Source organism: Falco cherrug, chromosome 8 (assembly GCF_023634085.1).
Source record: "Falco cherrug isolate bFalChe1 chromosome 8, bFalChe1.pri, whole genome shotgun sequence".
Taxonomy (NCBI): domain Eukaryota; kingdom Metazoa; phylum Chordata; class Aves; order Falconiformes; family Falconidae; genus Falco; species Falco cherrug.
Genome location: NC_073704.1, coordinates 5,290,745 through 5,310,312, shown reverse-complemented (window position 1 = coordinate 5,310,312; position 19,568 = coordinate 5,290,745). Strand labels below are relative to the sequence as shown.

General features: G+C 38.5%; 1 protein-coding gene across 4 annotated transcripts in view; it reads left to right on the top strand.

Moving 5' to 3' along the window:
* GULP1 (GULP PTB domain containing engulfment adaptor 1) overlaps positions 1-19,568 on the top strand; it is a 162,885-nt gene that overhangs the window by 110,494 nt on the left and 32,823 nt on the right. For all 4 annotated transcript variants that reach the window (XM_055719088.1, XM_055719089.1, XM_055719086.1 and 1 more), the window contains 3 exons: positions 6,150-6,221; positions 16,127-16,225; positions 18,994-19,131. In XM_055719088.1, coding sequence (XP_055575063.1) covers positions 6,150-6,221; positions 16,127-16,225; positions 18,994-19,131 — 309 coding nt within the window. The remainder of the gene's footprint in view (positions 1-6,149; positions 6,222-16,126; positions 16,226-18,993; positions 19,132-19,568) is intronic.

Below are 19,568 nucleotides of genomic sequence, written 5' to 3'. Positions count from 1 at the left end.
AATTTCGTAGAATTTTTTTTCCTGTGTCAGAGTCACCATTTATGCGGAACGTTACATGCCAGACCAGACGGGGATATTCAGGGAATGTGCTGATGTCTGTGGCACCGTTCTCTCTCGTACTCCCAGGGGGTGAGTTTGATTCCTGCTCTCATTTGAGCAGCAGCCATGCCTGCGAGAGGCAGTTGTTTTAAAGGTGTCACTAGAGAAGTGCTTTCCAAAAGGGAAAACTCCAAACGTTTATGTACTCTAGCAAAAACATGTGTTGGCAGAGGGCCAAGGAAGCGGTTTCGGGTGGGGAACTGGACTGTGGGGTGGGGAGAGAGAAGCGACCCAAAATAGAAAGAGGGGTGTGTGTTTTATAGCCCGTGTTGTACTTCTGCTGTTCAGCTGACGGAGAAGATTCACGTGTGCCAGGCTGAGCAAACACTGTTGGTGTCTTAGGGAGTGAGTAACAGCTGAGATACTTGTTCATCTGCTTTCTGCACAGCTTCAAAACTGGTCCCACTTCTCTTTCATTCTTGTTTTATATTATACACTGTCATTCTGATGTTCTCAGAATGTAGATACGTTCGTCTTCCTTTCATCAGTAAATCAACATCCCTTCAGCTCCTGCTGTAAAAGGAGCTAATTTGTCAAATTCTGGCAGCAGGTATCCAGTAATTTTGCATAGCTTTTTCTTCTTTCTTTATTGTATGGGTTTTTTAAGTACTTTTTTTTTAATGTAATTGCATTTAAATCTGCATAAAAGAGAACTTCTAATGTTCAGGGATTTCAGAGTAATAAAGAAATGTGACACACTGAAAGACTAGGTTTTTTTTTAAAAATTGAAATGTTGTGACAAAAGAAAACAGATGTTGTTCTATTATTAAAATATCCTGCACTGCTCTCTACTGGAAGAGTGGAAGTCTAACTTAAATATTCAAAAGTGCGCCTAAAACTATTTCTTAGTCAAGTTTTAGGTTTAATGATTTTATTTTATTTTTTTTTATAAACCTAGTAAAAGTAACTTTTGTGAAGGATGGGTAGAGTGTTTTGTATTCTCCCTAGGTTTTGAAGAAAAGCACCTGGATATACTTGGCATGTAAAAAATGTAGAATGTTGCTGGTCAAAATGTAAACGGACGGGGGAAGAATTACTGGAGTGCCGTGTCAATGGCATGGCAAAAAAGCGAGCTGTTTGTTACCCTCAGCAGTTCATCTGGCCGTACTAGTAGCTGTTGGGCATGTGATAGCAGCAGTAGGTTTGTCAGAACCGTAAAGGGTTCTGAATGCCTGAAGTTGCCCTACGTTTGAATTGACTTGTAATTGAGCCAGCAAAATAAAAGTGAAATACCTTTTCTTGTGATAGTTTCTCCAGCCAAAGTACAACTATAAAAGCATTTAAAATAATTTCACTATGGAATTGGACCAAAACATGTCTTGCTCAAGTTAAATGCATAAGACAATTTCAACTATGTTCCGGTGGAAGAGAGATTCCCCACAAAGGGTCTGGGTTCCGTTTGCTGTCACAGGGCTGAATGACTCTCCCACTTGCTGTCAATGATAAAACTTCTGTTGGTACTAACACGATGAAATAGTGTCCGTTAATTCTCTGCAGCTGCACTATCTTGCAAATCTTTGCATGTGGAGCGAGCACATCTGGTTGTCTGCTAATAATAAATGATAAAGAGTTTGATCTGAGGTGTTTGTCCTGCATTAATGGCAAACATCAGCAAGGGGAGAACGAGCCTTACTGTACTCTCTAGGAACGGTTAAACTGTTATGACTGGTAAGATCTGTTGACCTCATAAAAGCTATTTTGGTTTATAGACAGCTGCAAGTAAGATCAGTGTAAGTAATATATTAGGAAAATAAATTTCGTCAGTTTTGTAGGGAATGCGTTCAGAAGAACAGAGGACTGCAGGGAAAAGCGTGTAGTAATCTATACGGGGGAGACATTGCCCTAGCATGCTTGATGTTATACAAAAGAGTAAATGTCATCATCTTGGCATTTCTTAAATTATCTAACTGAAACTCAGTATGATTATGGTGAACTTCCCATTAGCACTAATCTCAACAATACATAAATATTTTAAAAGGTCAGCCTAGTGGCAAGCCTAACTTATTGATCATTCTTCTTTGAGTTGGCTTATGCGTGAAGTAAACCAATTAAAAGAATAACCCTTTTAGTAGCTCCAAACAGTAAAATACATGTAACAATCTTATGTAAACGTTTTTCCTCTGTATTATGGATTTGACGTTAATAAATGCATTAAATTCTTAAGTGTTAATTAATTTGCATATAGGATTAATAGTGAATGATCTGAAGGGGAACTGCTACATTATTTTCTGTTTCTCTCTTCTCCAATGAAGTGTGGGTGTTGTATGAGTTGGCTCTCAGGAACAGTTAGATTTCATGTTGTTGTTCCTCATCAGCCAGGTCCGCGGAAGGGAACCCAGAGTGATCAAAGCAATCGCTGACTTTTAAAGTTCCTATCTAGAATTCTGCATCAGTATTGCTTTCTAAAGGAACCTGATCCTCAAAAGGGAAGTTTCATATTTACTAATTTTTCTTTGAAACGCGATGAGTATTTATACTATTGATGCTACAGCTGTACCAAACTCCTGATACAACAAATACTTGTTCTTTCTGTGAGATTTGGTGAGAAAAGTCCGCTGAGAAGACCATAATGAAGTGGCCATCTCCCCATATCATGAGGATGGTGAATTGGTTGCTAGTTACTTACTTTAGAAATCCCTGAGGTGGCAGCGCAGCCGCTGTGGTAGGGATTGTACAAACACGGGGGCCTTCCTCACGTTGAGCTTGTCATCTAAAGTCTCAGCTTTGCAAATATAGATGTGTTTGCTTAGCTTAACTATCAGGAGTAATGCCATGGTAATTGGTACCTAATATTAAACAAAATACGATGATAAGACAGATCACACAGAAAAGGTACAGAGTAGCTGAAGAAGCAATAAAAAGCCTCCAGTTAATATGTTAGCTATATGTTAAACCTGTATTGCATAGTTATTCTTCTGTTATAATTAGAAAATAACTTGTCTTGATTTGAAATTGTGCTAATATTTTGCCCCCACATAGATCGGTCTAATTAATACAAATATCCAGGATATTTGCTCTCAATGGCTGTTTTTATTACTGTCTTACCGAAAATAAATGAGAAAACTTGTGGAGGTGAGGCATAAAATGTGCAAGCAGTTATAAATAAGATTCGAGCATATCTGAATAAAAATAATGGAACCGCAGTTAACAGAGATACAAATGCATATCAGATACGAGCAATGCAACCCATGGCATGGTCTCCGAATTTCTGATATTAACACTTAAAATACAAATCATCTTTGTTTTTTAATAATATGCAAAAAAAAATAAAATGCAAAAAAAAATTGCATTTTACTATATTTTCCTATGCTGAATAACTTCATTAAGCATAAGCTCTAATTCTACATCCAGTTCAAAACCGCTGAGAGCAATAAAAATTTCAGTAGTGATGCTTAATGTCAAACCCGATACTCATTGGGAAGACAGCTCATTGTGAATGACTGCTTGAATTCTGGCTGTGTTCCATAAATATTGATATAATGCTTATGATGTTCCCATATACTTTGGGTCTTGATTGTTTATTTCATTGGTGACTTGCAGAGCAAACCCAATCTAGTACGTGTTTCTTCAGGTTTTGTCAGTCATTTCAGCCTGTGCTTTCAGCAGTTTCTTTAGATGTCTACTTCTCCCTCCCCTCCGTCATCAGAAATGGTAATTTCTGATTTGGGGAACATTGCTATGGGCTTAACAAATCAGTGACATTTAACAGATTCCCTAGCTGCAGCAGAAGCTTAATTTGGTGCTTACACTTTCTAAGGCAGTAATGTGAGTTAGCATGAGGTATAGGCTAAGTTTCCCCCCTGGGAAAACAGTATTTATGGAAGTTATTGTTTATGGAAAGATTAGTCTGCTGCTGGGAATTATTGAACGCAGCAAAGATACCTTCATCTTTCTTGGACTTTGTGAATCAGAGCGAGATAACAGAGGGAAGGGGAGGGGAAATGATTCTCTTGCTTATGAGCTCTCTTTTGCTATCTCGGCCATCTAGATGGAAGTGAGCAACTGAGAAATGCCGGGCAGCCCTGTGCCCTTCTGGAGAAGCTGCTGCAGGCGAGGCAGCATTACCCGGGGCATCTACAATTGTACTGGACACAATTCCACCCAAGGCCTGGCCCCTAAAGCTGTATCGAGGAGTACCAGGCGGCTTACGTTGATAATGCCTCTGGAGCTGCTGGTTTCCCAGCTCACGGGTCTTGGGAAGTGCGCGTGGAGTACGCTCAGCCGTCTGCCCCGTCACCGCGGCGCGCAGGGACCCGCGTCCTCCGGTCACTGAGCCTTGTCCACGCTGGCGGCTGCTATTTCCCATGTTTCTGCAGGAAGCAGTGCTTTATATGCAGTGCTGTATGTAAAGTACCCTCGCCTACTCACAAACTTGACAGCAATCCTGCTTCTGCCTCTTGTGTTGTGCCAAGTGGGTGGTGGATAGATACACTTGTGTGCAGGTATCTGATATGATCAGCATTCCTCTTAAAAAGTAAATAAGGTCAGGCAAGAAAGGTTCTTATATATATGTTTATATATATATATATAATACATATATATTTATATATATATGTATAAAAGAACCTTTCTTGCGCGTTTAAGCTTGTGGCTAGCTTTGGGGTTTTTTTTTCCACTCACATACATTGGCTTACATATATTTACTCACCTTTCTGTCACATGTAGGATCTATAATGTCCAAGGATCGTTCTTTATATGCTTTCTCTGCAACTGTCACTTTTCCAGGGAAGAACACACCCTCTATTTAAAGTTACCAGAAACGTTGTATGGAAGACATCTAATCAATGATAGAGGTTTCTGCTCTGTTATTATAAAACCTTGCTCTCCTAGCTGGAGAATTGTAATAGTAGGCAATATTGACAGCAGATGTGCATAGTGTTTTGATTTACACACTGGTGTATTCAAGATGGCACATCGTATTTCAGAGTTAATAGCAAATTCCTAATGCGATGGATTGTTGGTAAAGCTGCAGAGTTTCCTTGCAGGAGTACAGCTTGAGCACGTTGACTGCAGTAATCACATTTTTAAGTTTTAATAAAATGTCAAACTTCAGAGGAACTATGTTGAAAGCATCTGTCGTGTGGCAAACGTAAGTTCTTTTTGAAACTGCTAAGACTCAAAAATTGTACGTGTCTGTGTGTCATATTGCACAGGCAATTGTGTACTTTAGAGAGAAAAAAGGGGTTTGTTCCTTCTTTCTAGCGTTATTTTGGCATATTCAGGTACCTGGTGTGACTCAGACCAACTGCACCTCAATGAGAAAATTGGGCAATTCAAAATTACTACACAGATGCGGTTTGGGCAGGATTGTTGTACCTTTCATAACAGTGTAGTAGAAGGCAAGCGTAACCGTGCACAAGAATGTAAAGGCATTTCAGTGTACAAATAAAGAAACAGTAAGATACCTTTGAAATATTATACTTTGTATATGCTTTGTATCTTAACAGGTGTATGTTTGGTTGTTGTTAAAACCTTACTTGGTAAAACACGCTCTCTAGTAGCATTTCTTTGAATATGAGCCTTGTTTTTATGTAAGTTGGAGCCCAATTCCTTTAAGTCCATGAAATTACTGTACCAAGCAGCTCTGAGAGCAAAATCAGGTCTTTTTAATTTACCTTGCATCACTATGAAAGTTTTAGTAACATTGTCCAAACCATTGGCTCTTGTTGATTCATGGGAAGTATCTTATGTCAGTATTTTATTTTGCATTTTTTAAATTTTTTTCCAAAAGAGATGATATTACCAAAGTGACAGTTTCCCAGTGGAAAAAGGTACTTAACTTCTAATTTACACACTTGTATAGGATTGAGATAAATAAAACATTTTTTAAAAGCTGCTTTTGATAACCCTGATTTGTTGAATTAGAATTTAGTTCTTGTTATTTTCTTTAATAAAAATAGCTGTATGAAGATTTTTTTTATTTATCAACTATTGGAACGATTGTGTTTCCAAAATGTTACTTGGAAATAATTGGAAAATAAGATTACCTGAGTTAATTAGGCCTTTCAATGCATAACTTACTTATTTCTCACAAATTACAATCTTTCCAGTTTCTCGGCAGTACGGAGGTAGAGCAGCCCAAAGGCACAGAAGTTGTAAGAGATGCTGTTAGAAAACTGAAGGTAAGAAAGAGTTCTTAATGAAATATAAATAGAATGTATATTTTGTAACATAACAACTAACGCTTTATAAGTGTTTCTAGGTAAATTCATTGAATCTATAAGGAGTTGCTTTTCCTACTCTCTTCACAGGGCCCTTCCCTATTACGTCCACATTATCAGATGTTCTGCTGTACAAATATTCAGTTGTCTCCTAGCTTATACAATTATTTATAGTATAAAGTTTATGTACCTTAATGTGTAATGCTTGTTCTTTGGAAACTTCAGGGCTTCATTAATACAGACTTCGATAGCAACAATTTGTTTTAGCTGCCATCCTCGCTTTATGGCTATTGAATGCCTCTAATGCGGCATTCCAAATGTGTTGCCAGGGAATTTAAGAAAATGAATGCTGCTTTGACTGAAAAAACAGCGATATCAGTAACGTCTGTCCTGCATTTCTCTGGGCTGTGTGTTGCTTTCCTGTGAGCCCTGGTTAGGTGAGTTGCCTCCTGTTGCAAAACACAGAGTACTCACCTGCTCAAGGTAAGTGCTGGTGCCACAGAGCAGGAGTAAGAACGTCAAACCGCACCGTAAGTGGGCTACAACAGCTCTGTGAGTACTGGCTGTCCCTGACTGCTCTTCATCTAAAGCTAACGTGTCTGATCCACGTAAACTGACTTAGCGTGGAGGGGAGGGTTTGCGACACGGGCATGACCGTTGTTCACCCTCCAGCTGTGACAACTGGTGACGCACCTGGAAACAGAGCTGTCGTGAGAGAACAGGGTTTACAAACCAAGCCTGTTTATGACAAGGGGCATTCCTGCCTTGTCCTCCAGGTCTTCGTGCTTCATTGGAAAAGTTCTGTGCGCACAAAGGTCAGGTGTTTACAGTACCTCCTTGGTTGTACGTCCTTGGGCACTGAGGGACTCAGTAGACAGTTAGGAGGTGTCCTAAGGGAATGGTTTGTTGAGGGTTACTAACTGATAACGTGGCTTTGACTTGACTGAGTGACAGCTGATATGCCTACAGCCCTTCCAATGCCATGAGCTGCAGCAGGAATGCTGGTTTCATCTGCCTGCTAATGCACATTGCTGTGGAATCGCGCTGTTTCATGTTTACCTCCTAAGAGCTGTTGGAGCATCGGTTTATTTAGATGTAAAAATTGTTCTGCCTACTATTGTATTTTCCATAACTTTTTGTAGAGTTTCTGTTTTTCATGTAAGCAGAAGTTCTTTGGAAACAGAAACTTTTGAGAATCAATGCTGAAAAATGTGATTCTGTGTTATTACTATAATAAAAAATAAAAGAAAGAAGGCATTGTCCTGGTTTCAACACCTCATATAGCTCAGCTTTCAATACTGAGGTTTCTCTTGAAAAAACACCTTTACAAGATTAATTAGTAATTGTGTTGAGGTATTGAACCAGAAGTTCTTGGCCTTTATTTTCACGCTACCAGAATAGTACAGCTGCCTTTAAAAATTCGCTTAGTCAATTCTTAGAACGTTTTATGCCAAAAAGATTTACTCTGCTGCATTTCATCAGAGACATTATTGCCGAGTTTTTTTCAAGTCTTTTAGGCTAATATAAGTGTGACCCTTTTTTAATCATTGCAGCATGCTACCAGTGGAAACAAAATGTATGGGTTTGTGTGCACCTTGCACAGCTTACGGCTGATACTGGAGTGAAGCACGTTGTGTTAGGTATTTTGTTTATAAAATCCTGTTACCCGCTGCACTGTTAATTCTGTGCAGAAATCGGTCAAGATAATATCCTGCTACGGAGAAGTTTTGATTCTAGTCTAATGGTGTTCTATCAGGCTGCCTCTAAGTAAAGCAGCTGCTAAGTTTCTGTCTCAATGTGGAACCCGCAGGCTGAGCTGGGCTTTCGCTCATCACCAGGTGCTCTGATGTTCGGATTGTATAATTTGGTCCCTTGAAATAATGTGCTGTGACAGCAGGTCCAAAAAGGATGTCAAATACCTGTTCTCTGAAGTATAGAAATAGCCAGAGCTATTTTCCTTTCTTGGGAAAAAACATGTCAGCCTAGCACTAAAATTTAGAAGTAAAAATTTTTTGTATATCCCGGTGGTGTCATTGCACTGTTGGAATCCATTCTAACTTTTTACACGTGTTCCCTAAATAAACTGCCTTGGAGATATGTGTCTGAATCGTTGCTGCCAAAATTAGAGGATTTTCTTCAAGCTTGGAAGCTTGGAGCTTAGATGTCAGGTATTACATGGGATCTTATATAATCGCAAGTTTATTAGAAAATTCACAAAGTAATTAAAGACAACTTTTGGAAAGACTTGAAAAATCTTGGAACAGAATTCAGAGAGCAATGAAGAGGTTTTATATTTGAAACAATCCTCAATTAATTGAAGACTCATTTCAATATTGACTTATGTTGTGTATCTGAATTCTTTGAAGAGAAGCCTGGCGGTACTGGATTTTATTATAGACCACACATCTCTAGCTTGTTTTTAGAATATGTTAATTAAAATTTTTAAACCAGTAAAACCAGCTTGAAAAGTAATGTCTTATATTGAAAGAAAACTTATTTAGTGTTTTGAGGGTTATAGGAATTTAATGTATAGCTTGTGAGGCTATATTTTTATTATAGGGATTTGGTTTTAATCACAATGTTTTTAATCACAATTTGCTTTTAATGAAAATTAATAGCTAACAGAAAAAAGCTGACTTTATTTGGAGCTATTTTTACAGTTGGTGTGCATCGCATTAATAACCTTTTGAAGTCACGTGCTTGCGGTGATACATAGGCCATGAAATATTGTCAGCTATAAACTATTTCTCTTAAGCCATCATGTCATCAAACTGTGTCAGAATAGACGTTTGATACACAACTCTTTACTTCCTTAAATCAAAAGCTCTTGACTCACGCAGCGCTAAGTCTCTTCGCTTGACAAACGTAGGTTTGTGCAAAACTGCCGCAGCCGTCCCATGAGCGTGTACCAGCAGGTGGCGCTGATGTTCTACACGAAAACGCAGTAACTTGGAGGAAATTTTTCTTGACGCTTCATTGTACGTTTTTTATCCCAAACACTACTACTGCATTTTCTAAACACTTGACAGTTTTACTGGGTCAGTTGCAATTTGAATACAGTTTTTCAAGCATCTATACTTAAATTTTCTAGAGGTTTATCCAGTGGTTTTCTCTAGCTGGGATTTCCCTCTTGTGCTTTCAAATTTCTTCAAGCTGTACTGCAGAAGAAAGAAGAAAGTTGAACGCTAATGTTTTAAAATGTGTATTTTTATTTCTAAGAGAAGGTGAATTGAATTTATTACAAACAATTTTTTCCTTCCCGGTTGCTAGTCAAATTTCTAGAATGAAATAAAAGCTAAGGAAAATGGTACCAAGGTGTTGTATCAGCACATGCCTACATTATAAAGTGTGATTTAACAGCATTTACACCTTTGAATAAAGTTAAATGAATACTGTCCTTAATTAATGAAGGATGTAACTTCTAAATCAGACTGTAAGAATTAATTTGGCCCTTCTCAAAAAGAGCTTGGAAGTGTTGCCAGAGGTGAGAAAAGGTGGAGGGATCAGCATAACAGATGGGAAGGGCAGCACAACCAGAGCATGGGTAAGAAAGTGGCATGGAAGGGTGTCGGGGAGAAACCAGGCATAAACACCTGATTTTAGGGCTGTTCCTTTTACAGTCTTCGAAGGGATGTTTTTGCAAGGTCCATAACTTAAGGCTGTTCCTACTTTACCCGACTTCCAGCTCAGTCTCCTTTTCTCCTCCTCTTTTCTTCTGTAAGTGGAGATGATTAGAGATAATGTAAGTAGAGTTAATCACTTTGAAGCCACATGAAATATTCTTCATCAGCTCTTTGGCACGTAAGGACACACAAAGTGAAGAGTGCTCTTCCACACATGCTGTGGTGCTGTCCTGCTATTTCCCTTGCTGGACCATCAGTGGATATTGTTCTGAGCTCTCTTTTCTGTTAAAGCTGGGGTTTATTTGTTGTTGAAAGGACAGAGTGGAGTACAGCAAATCTTTTAATGTTGGGGTAAAGAGGTTTCCAGTCAAGCCTTACAGCCACGACTGTTCTTTTTGAAGTACTGGGGAAAGCAGAATGTGTGGTTCCAGACCAGCCAGGGCCAGCCTGAACACCAAAGCAGACCAGATGAGAAGAGCTGAAGAAGAGAATACCTGCTTACACCCTCTCAAAAAAAACCCCAAAACCAAACAAAAAATCCACACCACTAAAACACCCCCACAACCTCCAAACCAACAAAAAAACCAACCACAGCCAAAACCTAAAGACCAAAAAGACAAGAGCCCCACACCACCAAACAAAATAACAACCCCACCCCGAAACAAAACAAAGCAAAAGAGCCCCGCCACCCCACCCCAAAAAAACCAACCAACTAACCAAAAAAACCTTCAGGGAGTGAGAGATGGAAAGAAGATGGTACTGCGTTGTCTTCTGCGCTGTAGTTAATTAATAGCCGCCTTCTCCATCCAGTGTGTGTCTGGAAAATAAAATACAACATATTCCATAGAAATGGGTTTCTGAGACACATTTTTCCCTAGCCAACTGATTGAGATGTTCAGGTTTGCAGCTCTGTGGCCTTTTCATCCTTTTAATCTTTGAGACAGCTATTTTTCAGAGGTTGCAATTTCATAACCCACATAAAACATGCATAATAGTTTGGACCGTAATATGACCAAAAAAGATGGTATATGCAGTTGCTGCAAAAGAGATAGGGCTTTTTTTTTTCTTTTTTTTTTTTTTTTTCTTCCCCCCCCAGCATCTTTCCTTATCATGAGTGTTGTTATGAAAAAAAAAAGATGAGAAATATCTTCTCAGTGCTAGGTATAGTGTGATGTCTCAGCTTAGACACCTGTGTTCCCTCAAACAGTTATCTTTTAAGGTGTTCACATGAAGGACGATGTCTGCGGTCTCACTGGAAGCCTGTGTAAAATGAAGGACTTGAACCTTTATTTCCTGGGCTGAAAGTTAGCACCCAAATCACAGAAATGTATACCTTTTCAAGTTCTGAGTTTCTATAATAAACTCTTGAATTGTGCAGTGAGGTGTTAATATTAAATAAAATAACGTCGTTTTAATTTGTATAGCATGAATTGATTAAGATGGGATTATTTTTTTTTAACTGTTATTTCTTCAACTAAAGCCTCCTGGCTGTTTTTGAAATGTGATATTTTTTTTTCCTCATTTTTTTTTTTTTTTTGGCTGATTAATCTTCTGATTGTGGTTTGCTGAGACTTGATGCATATAAGCTTTTCAAAGGTAAGTCTCAGAGTATGCTGTTTTCCCTGCTACCGTAATAATAGACCAGATATGTGGAAGTTTTGCTTTTTTTTAATTTTAAAAACTAAATTAAACCATAGAAAATAAATTTATTTATATCTGTTGCTTTCCATAAAAGATTCAAGAAAAATAGGATGTTAATTGCAAAGCAGTGAAATAAAAGCTAGCCCATCCCACTGACCTGCTGATATTGTTACGGGGCCAAACCTGGCTGCCTTGCCTGAGAACTACGTATGTGTAAACCAACAGCTTAAGAATTTGGCCCATCGTATCTCTTCTCAAGCCATGCTGTGATTCATTATAATCTTATATCGTTGTGCATTTTGATGCCAATGGGAGGCTACAGATTTTTACCCTTTTAAATAATCTCGAAACTCTGTGAGCTGCAACTCTTGCCTTGTTTCAGATGCGTGCTGGAAGGGGAAGATAATGCTTGTAAATCTGCCCTGTCAGGAGGTCCCCCAGGGTCCTCTTTAGGTAGGAGGAACGAGTAGGAAAAACAGAAGAAAAAAAAATTAAAAAAAGCAAATGGGCTGATGCCTGCCTAAGTGTTAGGATCTGCTGTTCAAACCTGCACAGGTTTGGGAGGTGGCTGAGCCTGGCATTCTGGAGAAGGTTGGGCACGAACGGAATCACTGATGGGTGGATGATACCTGTCGCGACATAGAAGAAGGAGCAGGCAGGAAAACTGTTGAAGTGACCACACCAGACTTTCTGAATTTATTTATGTGTACTTTTCAGGCACTGCAGCCCAGTAAACCTTTGATTAAGAAGCTCACTTGCATTTCTGGAAGTCTGTGTTAAAGAGATGCTTTTGTGTTTCTCTTTCACCCTTAGCTTGTTTTTTATTTGATGGAGTTTCTTTTAAAGTGGGTTTCCAGTCCTCTGCTGGCTTTTGCAAATATTCTGTGACCTTTCTTCATTTTGTCAGCAGCTTTTTGCATTTGCAAACCTCAGCACATACAATTTGAGTAGTTCCTCACAAGCAGCTGATATGGTGCAGCTGTTGTGTTCTTAGGTATCTTTCTGAAATATCCAGGGGTCACGTTCTTCTTCCCAGTTGTAGTTTCATAAGAAAGTCCACAGTTAGCGGAAAGCCTAATGTGACATCAAGAGTTTCTTAATTCTGTCTTCACAAGGTAGTCTCCCCAGAAAGAAAGTTTGTTCCTGTATGTATGATTCACAGAGTTGGTATTGCAACAGAGATGGGGTTTTTTGGATACAGGCAACCTGCGGTGGTAGTCTGGCTGGCGAGGTATTATTTGTGTTGTTTGCCCCTCCATCAGCCATTGTGACCATTGAGCTTCCTATGGAACGATTTTAGATTTCAGACTGTTAATTACTTTTCCCTCTTTTTTTTTTTTTTTTTTCCCCCTCTTATTTTTTCTGCCTGTGGATTTTATCAGTAATTATTTTCCTCCTGGTCACTGTTCAATAATGTCATGCTTCAGAAACAAGCCCTGCTGGAATACATTAGAAACATATCTTCCCAATGACAATTTCCTGTTTATAACTGCATCTGGAGACTAATGTAACTAACTTAACTAATACTTTCTTAGTATTGCTTCATTTCCTAAATCTAACAACATACAAAACTCAGCTTTGTGTGTTTTGACGGGCCACATTTTTTTGTAAAACCCATATTGATAATCGTTAACTTCATCTCACTTGAATTCCCTAGTTCTTGAACTTGATTTATGCCTTTTGAGAGTGGAGATGTGGTAGGGTCATTTTTTTTTTTACCCTAATTTATTTTTTAGTATTGGCACAGAGTTATCTTCTGGAACTTCCTCAGTGTTGTAAGACTTCTTGACTACTTGGAGCAAGCTTTGGCCAGCTGTTCTAAAACTCATGCAAGTTATTAAAATCTAGTTATTCTAAAAAGTTTTCATGTAGATATTGTTTGGGATTCTGATAAGATGATCACAGTTGGAAAACCAAACATTTCATCATTCTCAACACATACTGGCTGTGGCTTGGTAAAATCAAATATGGTTTATACCTCCTCTTCATTACTGTGTATAAATAATTGTGTGCATCTTGTTTGTAAAGAGACCTTCCAAAAAAGCCAGGGTTCACTGAAGTTCAAGGCTGCTCCACATCGAGGTGTGCCCCAGGATTGTCTATGGCATTGGTGTGTTTCTGTGCGCTGTGAAGTACATGGGAAACTGAGATGCCCAGACCGGCCAGGTGACCTGGGGGGGTTGGGGTCATTGCAGGTGACGCGCAGCTGTGAGCCGAGCGCAGAGCCCTGCTGTGCCATGGAAAGGGGCCACACGGGTCCCCAGAGCTTTATCCAGCAAAAGGACATGAGCAAATTAGCAATCAGAAAGGAGAGCTGGCGGAGTGGGAATTTTAAGTAAGTGTATGAAAATTATCTGAAAGACAATTTAAGTTTTATATTCATCTTGGGGGGGAAAACCCTGCATTACTAAAACATTGATTGGCCTATCATTTTCCTGTTTTTTAAAACAGAAACTTAAGAATCAAACAGGTTAACCTGACAATGTAAAATCTAAGTCAGAATCTTGGGGGGGGGGCGGTTAATTAGTAATTTTTATTAAAGATTTTTTTTTTTTGTGTAGCAAATATGATTTGTTCTAGAAAGTCTAGAAATGTTGTTGGCCAAAACACCTTCAAACCAGTGATTAGGGTTTTTAAATTTTATTTTCTATATAATTATTTTTTTAATGTGCATATAAGATGACCCACCTTAATAAAGGGATTGGCATGGCTGTTAAACTGTACGAAAAGTATACTGTGTGAGAAATGGGCATGAAGATACATAGGAGGGCAGGAAAAGCATACGTACGGTGCAAGAGTCATACACGTGATACTGAAGAAGGGCAGAACTAGATGTTACGGTGGGTTTGCTTGCCTTTTGCCTTGCTGGTTTTCACTAGTAAGTCATCATGTACAAGCCTTCATAAAATATTTGGACCGTGGCTGAAGCAATCCTAGCTGCTGAAATGTAAAATGGGTATTTAGATTTAAGAGTTCATTTTGAGTATGGCATAGAGTGGCTTACATTTTTTTTAATTTGGTGTTTTGGAGTTCGTTGATGGTTTTTTTTTTAACTAACTTGTGAAGTGTGTGATACTTATCAGCTAATCTGATGATACATTAACCAGTAAGAAACGGGATAGGTCACGTTACTGTATGAAGTAATTAAGATTAAATATAAATTAGTATTTTGTTACTAATTTTTTCAATAAGTGTGACATCATATTATGGAATAAAATTGGGAGGATGGGAAAAACGGGTTATTTATGTGCTTTTAGGGTGGTTCTTAAAATAGTCAATAATTTGCCATGAACAGAGATGCCTACAAGAAAAATGAAATAAAACAGATGGAGGCAGTCATACTGTGTAAAGCAGTTGAGTTCATAGAAGGATTTCCCAAGTACTAACTGGCATAGGAACAGGGACAGAGCGACAAAACCCAAACCCTCACCTATTGCTTCAATAATTGATTGAAATCAGGTGTGTAGGTGTTTTGGGGGGAGTAATCAGTTGACTACAGCCAAGTACTTTGCAATCACAAGGTAATTCATGCTGCTTTCTTCCAGGTCTAACCTTTCTTAAGATAGATTAGCACCATTGTTGACATCGTAGACTCTTTATGCCACTAAAAGTCATTGTTTTCACTGACTTTTTATACGGTGTTATCTACTGATGGTGAATTACAGCATCCCTTATACTTGAGTGGGAGCAAGTTTGGGGATGGTTTCTTCAGACATGTAGCTGTGAAGCAGACTCCATCTCCTCTGGCCTTCACTGAATCATCATCCTTATTTATGCATTTGAAAATACCACGCCAGGCTGTCGGAGACTTGAAAAGGGCTCATAACACAGCAAGTGTAGAGCAAGTCTGTGTCTTTGCTAAGAAAGTTACCCAAATTCTTGACCCTAGCTGCCTTGCAGTAGCAAATTTTAGGTACTCTGCTTATTTTATGTGCAGTGCTCGTGAGAGAAGGACAGGTCAGATCTAGCAGCTAGGAAAGGAGATGTGAAAGGATGGGAAATGTGTTGAATAGGACACGTTGCCTAACCCAGTCATATAAAGTGTTGTCTAGCCATCAACTAGTGAACAAATAAATACGTTAGCAAATAAATCCTGAGAATATGGTAGAAGAGATCAAGTATTTCTTAGGCGTTGACAGCTGTAGTGCTTTCAAACTGAACCTGTTTGAAAGAACTGATTTCCTTAGAGAAACATATGGGAAGTACCCTCCGCGCATGTGTACGAGAGGGCTTGTAGAAACAGTGGGATGTGGGAAATTTAATGATATTCACTGCTCAACAGCCAAGCAGTTTGCTTCTACTGCTCTCCCAGAAATCTCATGTAGAAGCTTAAATTAAGTGTATAAACAGCAGATAAAAGTTTCAAGAGAACCAGCTAAGTAATAAAACATTTTTTCTTGAATTATAGGTACAGGGTGCTGTCAGAAATGCTGTTCTGTGCCCACCTGCACTTTAGGAATGGTTGGTGTTGTTTATAAGAGCTTTTTGAAGAAGGAAGGAAACAGCTTCAGGTGGAAGGAGTGGAGAGGAAATAAGTAATAAAAAAAAAAAAAAAGAAAACTTGCTATTAATGCAGTTGCTGTTGTATTTTTCATCTTATAGTTTGCAAGACATATCAAGAAATCTGAAGGCCAGAAGACACCCAAAGTTGAATTACAAATCTCAATCTATGGTGTAAAAATTCTAGATCCAAAAACAAAGGTAAGAGACTTGTATGTTTATGGTGCTAAAGCAGTCATTAAACATTGTTTTAACTGGTTTTAATGTTTTTGTTGTTTCGTATTTTAAAAAAGTATTATAATGAACGCTGTTCTGTTGATGAAAAATTCTTCCAAACTAGCATTTTGTGTTAGAACACATGGGTGACATCTCCCCAGGAAGGTACATGATACTCCACAATACACACTGTAGTTAATGTGGGATTTAATTTTTTTAACCCTTTCACACCAGAACTTTTAAACTCTGAGACAGATGAAGACACTGTGGTAAGTAAATGTTAACACAGCGTATGAGAAACACCTTTCCAAATGGTCACCGTTGTGTGGATGCCCACATGTTGGTGTGTGCAGATGAGTGAGAGGACTTTGCAGTGATTCATTCTTCATGCTGCTGCTTTGGAGTTGCACCTCTCTCTCCTTAACCTTGGGGGGGTGGGGGGTGTCCCCTTCTTTTCTTGTGGTTTTTAATTTTTTTTATTCTAGCCCCTCTCCCTAGAATGCTTATGTTTCTCAGGTGAGTTACCCATTTCTCTGTAAACTGGACGTAGCAGGCCATCAGCACTGTTGTTGGCTTTTTGTCTGGCACAGCATGACAATTCCTGTCCTTTCAGCCGTTAAGTCCATCGAGTCATCCCGTGGATAGGGTTTCTGCTCCTTTGTTCGCTCTGGTATTTTGGAAGGGGTTACATAGTAAGCAAAACATCCCCCTCACAGACTTCAAAGAGGAGTAATGAGATAAATATCATCAAGCTAAATAGTATTTATTCAATTGTCAGCAATTCTTAACATCTGAGTGCTCTTAAATCTTTTGTACGTGTGTTTAATGTTGGATTTGAATGAACTGTTTATTACTCCTGCTTAATTCTGGAGAAATTGTGATGATTCAGACAGTGATGCTGCCTTTTCAGAAAAGGTAGCTTTAGTCCAAGGCTCTGTCTACTTGCAACCCATTTTTGCTTCAGACTCTTGAATTCAACATGTTTCATGTTTCAACAGTCCATAATTCAACAGTCCATAAGCAGAGGGGGCAAGAAATATCCATGTCAACTTTAATTGCATCTTCCTTATGTCATAGGGCAGAAGGGGGGACTGAACCTCATATCCTGGCAAAAACTGTTTTAAAATAACAGCTTTAAATGCCAAAATATGTTAGTCGTCTTAACTTTTCCCGCAGAGATGAGCAGAAGGCTGTGGGGCAGAAGCTCTTGGGGGAATAGGAACTTTCTAATCTCTCAGCAATGTTGTTCTAACTCAAGTGGTAGTCAGCTATGAGTAGTCTTTTCATCTCCCCCACTTCATTTCTTAAAGCTACATGTAAATGCAAATTTGAATCAGGTTTTCCTTCTTTTTGCACACCTTATAGATCCTTGAGGAAATTACTTAAATTCGACATTACCATCGCTGCTTACAATGTTTTGGGTTTTTTTCAATGTTTTTTTTGAAAAAAATCACTTTTGATATTGTTGCAGAGTAATATTGGCTTGTATTCACATGATGACTATTAGTTGTGGCAGGAACAGGAGACCTGCTGGTGTATCAGGACTTGATTCCATCCTTGGCACTCAAAGGAGAATTATAGAAAAGCAGTTCTGTCCTTAACAGATACAAAGTAGTTATATGGATGTATAAAACGAAAAAGAACCAGAGCAAGCATGTGTTGTCACATGTGGCTATTAAAGGGCTACAACAAAAATAGATTAAATGTGGGGGAGACTTGGGGACATGGGAGAAATAGAGCACGCAGAATAACAGCTGTAAAGACTGAGAAAAAGAACCCAGCTGGAGCAAGGAGGAAAAAATGCCCATATGATACTTTTTTTTTTTTTTTTTTTTTTTGGTAAAGGGTTGTGTGCAGAGAGGGCATGCCCTTATTTATGTCCTTATAGCAATCCGGGAATCCCAGCGCTGCACAGAAACACTCTTTTTTTTTTTTTTTTTTTAATAGATAATAGTTCACATCTAAACTGCATATTTTCCTTTAAAGAAAATACTGCTTTCCCATGTAATAAGCCAAATAAAATAAAATACCGAGACTTGCTGAAGAACAACAAAAAAAATATTTGAGATAGTTCCTTTCATTCTTGTCAAGCTCAGCTGAAGAGCATTGCCACTGCAACTTTCTTAATAGCTGGAATGTGCTTTTTAATGGTAAGTGAAATATAGTATTGAACATATGCAAATAATAACGTTGAAAAGCTGTTTATGTTGGACCTAAGCAGTTCTTTAGATGTTTAATTTATCTCTCTGTGCCCCTGTATTCAGATAACAAAGTCATTTCATTTCTCTTTTCTATGTTTAAGATAGAAAGTCAGGGACTTACTTGACTAAAAGCATTTTAACAGACTCTGGGAGGTGATGCAATCTGAAGATGATGTGCACCTGGAAAAAGAAGAGAGTATTTTACATAGTCCCTAAATAAATTGCACAGGGACACAAAGCAACAGTAAAATCAGTTCTCTAGAACAGAAGTTACTGTCCAAATAAACACTTCCAGATTAATCCTGACCAAATGAAAATTTCCTGCTTAGATTCAGTAAAAATGGGAACATTTCTTAGGAGATGAGTTTGCTAACTACTGTTATACTTCAAGTCCATTTTTGGGCCCACTCATGTACAATGGGAGACGTTCAAAAATGTTGCTGCAACTTGCCTGCTTTTACATACATGAGGAAATCAGAGATTTCCTTTGTGCATCTTTATCCTAAGCAAGTAAAGGAATTTCTTGAAAAGAATCTTTCTTTTTATTTGCAGGAGGTCCAACACAACTGTCAGCTCCATAGGATATCATTTTGTGCTGATGATAAAACTGACAAGAGGATATTTACTTTCATATGCAAAGACTCAGAATCAAATAAGCATCTGTGCTATGTATTTGACAGTGAAAAGTGTGTAAGTATGCAAGACGCTTTAAAAGAATTTGGGTGGCTGTTACGGATCTACTTTGCAATAAACCAGGAATGGTTAATAAAGGCAGATAGCCTGCCTTTTAATTGAAGTCACTTTGCTATAATCTTTCATGCCAATATAGTGTCTTGTAAGTTAGGTGCATTAATTTAAAGGAGAACCTTTTTCTTTATGGATCTAAGGTGGCTTTCTGGGACAATTCTTCTTACTACCCAGCTTGATACCCTAGGCTGAGCATTGGCAATGCTCTCAGAGAACAGACTGCATGCATCCCACCAAGCTTGAAATGTTTGCACAGCTGTTTTGCGGAGATTGCTGCAACCCTGTGGCTGAGAGATACCCTCACCGGCTCTTCTGCTGACGTGTCTGCCTCAGATTTTGGGGGTTTTAAATTTTTATTATTCTTTTTTGGTTTGGTTTTT